The 8,949-nt window shown below is 37.4% G+C and overlaps 1 protein-coding gene across 1 annotated transcript in view; it reads right to left on the reverse strand.

The window, feature by feature from the left end:
* Nucleotides 1-8,949, reverse strand: part of LOC107730419 (prostaglandin F2 receptor negative regulator-like) — a 26,883-nt gene that overhangs the window by 17,168 nt on the left and 766 nt on the right. The window contains exons 2-3 of the mRNA XM_016541268.1: nucleotides 7,075-7,446; nucleotides 2,276-2,692 (exon numbers count right to left, since the gene is read on the reverse strand). Of these exons, the coding sequence (XP_016396754.1) occupies nucleotides 2,276-2,692; nucleotides 7,075-7,446 (789 nt within the window). The remainder of the gene's footprint in view (nucleotides 1-2,275; nucleotides 2,693-7,074; nucleotides 7,447-8,949) is intronic.

Genomic DNA, 8,949 nt, shown 5'->3' on the forward strand with positions numbered 1-8,949 from the left:
TGTCATTTTAATTCTTTTTTTTTTTTTAGCTTCTCTTTTTATTTCAGTTTGAGTTTGTCGTTTTAATATTTCAGCTTAACATTATTCTATTTCAGTTAGTTTCCAAGTCAACATTTCTAATTTTTATTTAAATTTAAGTATCTATTTATATTTTATTTCAGTAGAATTAACAAAAACAATTTTTATACATTTTAGTTAACAATAAGAACCATTGCCATGCTTATGTAAGGCTTATTGGCCATTGCAGCGGGAGCTCTGGTCTCAAGCCATAACAAGATCTATTAGAGTGACTGTACAAATCAAAAACCTAAGATCAATTTGAATAGCCAGTACATGACTGAATTAGGGAACCAGTTCCTTTTGCACAACAGAGCATTTGCATCAGTTCAGCAAACTGAAGGCTTGGAAATGCAAAGCAGCCCTTGAATGAAACTGAATTAATTCCTGCATGCTGAGAACCTGTAGGAGGCACCACAAAGTGATTGTGTAATGAGCTGAGTGACATTTGTTAATGTTTTCACCTATTTTTTAGGCCTCCAGAGAGTTTAGAGACACTCAGTTCTATGTTGACTCAGGTGGACGGGGTACCAGCATACCTGCCAAACTGCCTGCTACTACAAGACACAGTGAACAGGGCTAAAGAATGGCTCCAGGAAGCTGAGGATTTACAGGTTGAGTACTCTACATGAACTATGTAGTTTGTATGCATTCTACGTGCTAGTGTACAATCTCATGTTCATGTTTTTGAAGGTATATCTGGCTGCAGTGTTAAAGGGTTAGTTCACCCAAAATTGAAAATTAGGCTGTGTTTTACTCACCCCAGAGCCATCCTAGGTGTATATGACTTTCTTCTTTCAGACGAATCCAGTCGGAGTTCCAAGCTCTATCATTGCAGTCAGCAGGTGTTGCAGTGCTTCAGTCCAAAAGAAGTGAAATAAAAAGCGTCCATCCATAAAAAAAAAGTGTCTCACACGGCTCTGGGGGGTGAACAAAGGCCTCCTGTAGCGAATCGATGCGTTTTTGTAAGAAAAATATCCATATTCAAAATGTTATAATCACTTTAATGTAGCTTGCGCCAACAGTTGTACACAGAAGCAGCTCCGGGAGCATGACGCATGAGGTTAGCGTTGCGCATGCGCCGGTGTGTCTCATGAAAACCAACGTTTGTTTACAGGAGCAAAGGAAGCAAAGTTTCCTTACTTTAGCAAAGGAAAACCAGTCTCCTCTTGGCTTATATCGAAATCCTCCGACATTCTTCTTTACAAATCCTCGTTTTGTACTTCTAATTAGTGACCGTTGTTTTGTTTTGATCTCTCCCCTGCGCTCCCGCGTTCGTCACTTCTGAGCGGTGCATGCGCAACGCCGACCTCATACGTCATCCGCCCGGAGCTGCTTCCGTGTACAACAGTGAGCGCAAGCTAGATTAAATTAATTATTACGTTTTAAATATGGTTATTTTTCTTACAAAAATGCATCGATTCGCTACAGGAGGCCTTTGTTCACCCCCCAGAGCTGTGTGAGACACCTTTTTTTATGGTTGGGTGCTTTTTATTTCACTTCTTTTGGACTGAAGCACTGCAACACCTGCTGACTGCAATGATAGCGCTTGGAATAGCCAGGACAATTTTTAATATAACTCCGACTGGATTTGTCTGAAAGAAGAAAGTCATATACACCTAGGATGCCTCGGGGGTGAGTAAAACACAGCCTAATTTTCCTTTTTGGGTGAACTAACCCTTTAAACACCATCATTTCTGCTGGAGAACTACATTACCCATAATCCAGAAGGAAAATCAACCAGTGACAGAAGTTGCTGTTGCCACTGAAATGGAAATTGTGGCAAAATTGTTAAGCAGTCTCCCATGAAATGTTGAAAATAATGTAATCGAGTATCCCTAGACTCTCAAAACTAGTTTTAAGCTTATTTCTAAAGCAATTTTTTTTATTGCATCAGCTTATAATATTTATAAAAAAAATGCATGAAAATGAAAAAAAAAATCCTACTGGAAATGTCATTACAACTTCTTCACAGTCTCAAGTCATCAGAAATGGAGAATAATCATATTTCGTAATAGCACTGCACATTTTAACAGAAGGCCATCACTCAGAGACTCACCACAATACCAGCTATTTTTTAAAGCACAACCTCATAATCGTGTTACTGGTAATGGAGTCATCAGTGTCCCTATGTTTTGTGAATCAAGACCCATAATTGTAGTTACAATCAACAAACTTACATGATAGTGAACTGAGGAGAGAATGAGATGTGACTCACCTGTGGGTGTAACAACCACCTTTCCCATTTCCTCAGACTTCTCCAGAATCTTGCGCCAGTTTCTTCCTTCTTCACCCTGTCTCACCCACTCTTGGGCCGTACACACATACTCCCCTTGGTCTGATGGCTTCGCTCTTTTCAGGACCAGTCCATAAAAACCACCTCCACGAAGGTCCAACTGAAATCCACCATCTGTGTAACGCCGAGTGTAGTTGCGTCCTACTTTGATCTTATCATCCGGCCCAAACGTCAAGATTTCCTCCACCGGGCTGCTCCCTTTCCTGATGGACCAAGTAACGGAGAGGAAGGTGTGCTCCGTGAAGCCCCGTGTCGCGCTACACTGGAGTTCCACTGATTCTCCCTCAGACACCGCTGACTTGGGAATGGCTGGAGCCACCTTCAGACTGTCCCCGATCACTGGACACAACAAATGACACTTTAAAGCAGGCAGAAGAAGGGCTGTGTGTCAAAAGGTTTAAAAAGTGAAGTGTGTGATTTCCACATCGCCAAACAGACTTGCAAAAATAATGCTGAGACAAAAAGTTTTCCATACACCACCTGTCTTCCACTGTTAGGTCAAACAAGTAATCCCACTGTAATCTCAAACTCAAAGTCTTGGTTTAGACCATATTGTTATATTTGACCCTGTCTGACCACTTGTAATTTTATTTGTTGCCACTAGTGCTGCAGAAATTACACACTTCCCTTTTAACAAAAGATCTGAAATCAGAACAAATAGAACATTAATGGGAAGAAGGTAATATACATGGGATTACACTATCAGTCAAAAGTTTGGGGTCAATGTTTTTTTTTTTAAAGAAATTATTACTTTTATTCAGCAAGGACACATTAAATTGATCAAAAGTGAAACTCTGATGAACACTGGAGTTATCAACACTCATTTCCTCACAATTTGGTATTGCTTGTTAACTGTGTGGTTACTAGTACATCCTAGCATCAGCTAAAGGAGCCGGTTTGCATTCGACCCTTGACTTTTCTCACACTCTGCATCTGTCAGTGTCATAGTGAATGAAGAAAGCTCTCTTTGGCTAAAGTTTTAGGGAAATTCCTAATGGTGACTGCTTCCTTAACTGTCCTCTCTAAGGTCTGACACCAAACAATTCTCAGAGGGAAAACCAATCTAGAAATGAAAGGAAAAGCTCACCCAGATATGAGCATTATCTCATTTACTGACCCAGAAAATCTACAAATAAAGCTGGATCAGTCAGATATAATCTTATATAGTCAGATGTAACAATTCATTAAACATCTTGATCTATTCAACACACAACCTCATATTTTATGCTCCTTGTGTTGTTCTGTGCTTTGATTGTGCTATTATTTTTTGTTGTTGTTGTTGGTGCGGAAGAGTTCATTTTGTCCATCTCCAAAAGTGGAGTGGAGTGATAAAATCTAAATGCTGTCTTAAAAAAAAAAAAGCTTCAGAACTCCTCCATTAAGCTCCACAGACTTTTACTCTAGCTAACAGAACAAAGAATAAGTCTTTGTATTTTTGTCTTCAAGCCTTGCAGTGCATCACGTTCTATTTAAACTTTCAGTGCAACCTTGTTTATCTTTATAAACCTACTGTATCATATCTGATACAAAACATAATATCTGATACATTAACAGGATCAAAATTTTGCTGAAAGAACTATTGTGCACAATCTTTACATCTACATGCCATCTGTCATCTGGTTGATAGTTTATACATTTGCAAGTAAAAGGCCTTTTAGTAGAACTGTAAAAGCATCTCCTTTCAGGTCATGGTTCACATGTCTTTTTGCTGTGAAATCTTTACTAATTTTGATGACGTAAACGTAAGAATAAGTTCTATATTTAGTAATATTTCAAGATATCCCTTTACTGGACTGAAACAACTTGTGTTTATCTGATTATCCATACATATTTTTTGAAAAATCATATTAATATGTGATTATCAAATACATTAAGCTTTTGAGGAACGTTTATTTGTTCAGTTCTCAACCATCACTATATTGCATTGCATTATTTGTTTTGCCCCCCGCATTAAAAATCACAGAGCTTTGAGCATAAAACTAAGCATTTAAATATCATCTTAAGACATTTTATTGGGAGATAATAGAGTGACAACCAATATTTAAAGATCTCATTGATTTAAATTACAAGCTGATTGCAATCAAAATTTCATCTTAATTTTGGTCGTATAAATATCAGCAACTGCATCAAATTGGAAACTCAAATTTTTATCAGTGTAGGCCTCTAAATACAATTTAGGTTTTCCTCAAGTATGAGCTCCATATTCTCCTACTATAGGAGTCATAACTGAATGATGTATCATGTAACATTTAGACTTTGTTTTTAATATTTTGCCTAAGATTCAATAAACTTCCTTTTTAATGATTTAATATGTCAGGCTTTGCAGGGTTAAGAAATTGGAGTGTAGGAGTAGCCTGCCTTTTATTTTGATCAACGCAGTTTGCTTTTGTTTGTATTAGGCAGTTAGAACAGGCCTCTGCTGTTTTATTTTCATTTGCATTAGATAAGTTATAATTTCTTTGGAATTGAGATTTTGTTTCCAATTAGTCGACCAATAAGGCCTTGTAAGTGCCAACGCAGATTTCTAGAGCACAAGGCTACTGATATAACCGCAACATATATAACAAACTTAATTGCAACAAATAAGATATATAGATTTATACAACAGTTCTTTCTGGTCCTCGAATCTGACTGGCTGATAAGAATGTGATATTCAAGTGATATCGTAACTCCAAACGTGTCACTGTTTGTATCACTCCACTGTCATGGCTGATGCACAAATCCACTATAATTTCATAATTAATACCGTTTTTGTCTCACAGAATGTAGTTTTATGAGTTTTTAAGGCAATAATGTACTTGTTTAGATTTCAAATATGCAGTTTGTTAATAAAGATAACATCTAATTGAAAATTTGCTTCAAGGTTTTTGGAGATGTGAGCTCCAGGGTGTCAGCGGCTGTTGAAGCGCTCATGAACCCGCTGAGAGCAGCCTCACCTCGGCCAGATCTTCTGGAATTTACCGCTGGCTCTGAAGTCTCTATAGTGGTTAAACATGAGATATAATTCGTTGTGGGTAAATCTCGTGCGTGGTCTCTGGTCTCATTAATCTATTAATTGTTCCAGAGCAAATAGTTTTGGCTGAGGGCAAAATCTCATCACGTTGTATTTTATGTGACTTCAATGCTGTATATCATAGCGCTGCCTTTGTACTTTTGACTGAATTGCCAAGCAACTTTTATGATGGCTGTTGTTGTTTATTAATATTATTTTTCAATAAATAATATTTTATATAGGGTTGCAAAAAGGTGGAAATTTTCCAGTAAATTTCGGAAACATTCCAGGATTTTTAGAAAGTTTTACAGAAATTTTCCACCCCTTTGCAACCCTAATTTTATATAAATAATAGTAGTATTTAGTATTGGGAAACAGTGTGTGTGTTTGCGATGGTGATTTTTGTGACATTGTTCCACCATTAGATGGCAACAAGAGACTGGTTTATGAGTCAGCAGTAAAGACTTTTATATTGAAAGAGACTGGAACGGAAGTTATTTTTACTTTTAATAACAGCTTGTAAGATGCAGACAACAAATGCACTGAGCAGCGCTGTCATCGGAAATCACCCTTAAAGGGATAGTTCACCCAAAAATGAAAATTCTATAATTTTTTTACAGATCTCCTTGCTATGTTTCTGGACTTGGGAACATTTCAGTTGAATTGCTGTCTATGCAGGGTCAGACAGCTCTCAGATTCCATCAAAAATATCTTAATTTGTGTTCCGAAGATGAACGAAGGTCTTACGGGTTTGAAACGACATGAGGGTGAGTAATTAATGACAGAATTTTCATTTTTGGGTGAACTAACCCTTTAACAGATGAAAGGATAGTACGACAAACAGCCTATCCCTTTCCTCAGCAGACATTCAAACTCATGTTTTATTGTGAATATGAGATTGATCTGAAGAATAAATGCTGTATCAGATGTAGGTAATCACACTCGCTCAGTCAATCTCTCTCACAACATTCTACTCCACATAATACACAGCTTTTAAAACAGTAATACAGCAAGCTTTTAATAAAGCAACTCAACGTTCCTTCATTACTAGTTCTAAAGTGATGTTTTTGAATTAGTAACGGAGGCTTGGGCTCAACTGTTAAACTGAGATTTGATTCCATGGCGGAAGGAAGTAGTTCTGCACAAAAGAGACACTTCATTGTTGTTTCTTATGTATTTACACTCGTGCCGTCGAAATGTTGTATAAACACAATATCATACTCGTAGACGTGAGATATTACCTACGGCCGAATCACAGCCGTACTGATATACAGCAATATCTCACGTCTACGAATGTGATATTGCTCATTCAAAATAATTTAAAACACAAAGTATGAACAAACCCTTGTGATACACAATATTTACCCAATGTTGGAAGTGGCAGTACGACCACTTCTGTTAATTGGCATAGGTGTTAACCAATATGTAAATGCCAAAATATTAACCAGTTATTAATCTCTAAATGCCAAAATATCGCTCAATATATAAGTCTATCTCTAACATTGTCATTATGAAGTCACTGTCCCAATTTAAATAAATAAATACTAAAAGGAGGATAATATGAATAAATAAACCTGTTTTGGGGTGAATATTAGTACCTTAGAGTAGTAATATGTACTCTTAAGGTACCCTTTGAGAGTGCTACCCCAAAAGGTACAGGTTTTGCACATTTTTTTCTGAGAGTGAAGTAAAAATCTTTAAAAAGTAAGTCTTTACAGGCTTGACCCACCTTTGAGCTCCACATCGGCGTGGTAGTTCCCGCTGATGACCGAATCGGTGCTCGGGGTACTGCAGCGATACACGCCACTGTCTGTTGCTCTGACCTTCTTGAATTTTAGTTCAATAGCAGCATCTCCCAGCTTATTATAATTGATGTCACCACTGTTAACCCGGTCCCTCATTGAAGGGTCCACAAAATTACTGTCAAAGGTGGAGACGAGCGAGAGCAATTTATCTCCGGCAAGTACCAAAGACCACTCAAAATCCTGATCTCGGGGTCCCTCGTAGTAGGACACATCACAGCGAATGGAGACAGCTTGCCCTGCTACATGAACTAGAGGACCGACCGGAACCTTCACCACACGGGCCTCACAGAACGACACTGAGAGAAGAAGAGAAGATTTGTCAGGTAAACAGTATATACTAACTAAACAAAGGAGCTTGAGTTCTGTGAGACACATTAATGGACTACTGGGGGAAAAAACCGTTCTGTAGTAACAGTATGATCAAAAACATAGTATCAGTCAAATATCAGTATCAGTCATCCTGAGTGCAGGATGAGTCATCAAACTTTTTGGTCTTTTTTTTTTCCCTGAAGAGAAAGACTGTAAACAATAAATGCGTTTATCTGTTAAAAGTTTTGTTAGAACTACACCAGCACAAAGATGACCTCTAAGAGATGTGTCTATTTATGGAAATATTCATTGTAAATAACCATATTAGGTCAAGGATGAGTTCAAAGCACTGGAATGAAAATACGCTATCTCATCTAAAAGTGAATATTAACATTTTATTGGGTTGGGAATTAAGTGCTCTGAGACAAATTATATCAGCATGGCAGCTTAAGAGAGAAAATTCACTAACATAGAACAAGACAAAGAATGAGCTGGAACATTACACTGGAGGAAACAAGCTGAAAAGAAGAGCAAGAGGGACATAAACCAAAACTGAGAGAAGGTGACATGTAAAAACTTGCCTCTTCATGAGGGATTGGCTGTTCTCGTAAGGCAGAAGACTTAATTCAAGGAACAGAAGACAAACATAGTAGAAACTAGTGAAATATATGGTAAAATAAACCTGCTGTGTTAGGGTCATGCAATTGAGGTCAAAAGCTGTAGTATTAAAACAGGACACAATGAAAGTTGGTAAGTGAGAGCAGATCAGAGCTGATTACATGAATGGTAATGAATAGGAACATGCTAAAACACATCACCAAAAAAAAAAAAAAAGGAAAAGGAAATACTAAACAGCAACTCTAAAATCATGCACTGATATGATGGAAAAATAAATTAGGTTTTAATTATCTTGTATAAGGAAGAAAATGCTTCTCGTATCTTTCGTTGTTGATGTCAAAAGTCAAATTTGGCTTTGGCTTTTTTTTTTTGTCACATGGCACAAGGTTTTAGACAAGTTTGGGTGAATTAGCAGTTTAGAGCATGAAAACTGAAATTCAAGCAACACTTGTAAATTAAGTTGGCAAGTTTTTCTATTGTGTCTCATATAATTTTCGAATTCTGTTGGACTTGCACAGTTTATAATTAACATTAATAAAGGTAACTGTTTGATGTTAAGGCCATTTTTGTTACTTTTGTATGATAAACTATTTCGGCACATTTTGGCACCCAGAGTCCTAAAGCAAAACCACATCATAACCACTAATATAGGTAAACATGATTCTTGAAAAACAGGTTTGCACTATCTGCTTGCAGTAAATATATTTTACACCCGAACTAGCCCCTGGATCACTTCACATCCCTAAATTAGAAGCTAAACTCTGGCGGTTGGCATGTAGGCAATAGACAACTGAGACCTGGAGCATTCACACTGTACATCACACATATACAGTAACTTAGCTCTGAAGGTTGGGTTTGGGGATTTACAGTGT

This window comes from Sinocyclocheilus rhinocerous, unplaced genomic scaffold (assembly GCF_001515625.1).
Source record: "Sinocyclocheilus rhinocerous isolate Xijiao unplaced genomic scaffold, SAMN03320098_v1.1 scaffold4178, whole genome shotgun sequence".
NCBI lineage: Eukaryota > Metazoa > Chordata > Actinopteri > Cypriniformes > Cyprinidae > Sinocyclocheilus > Sinocyclocheilus rhinocerous.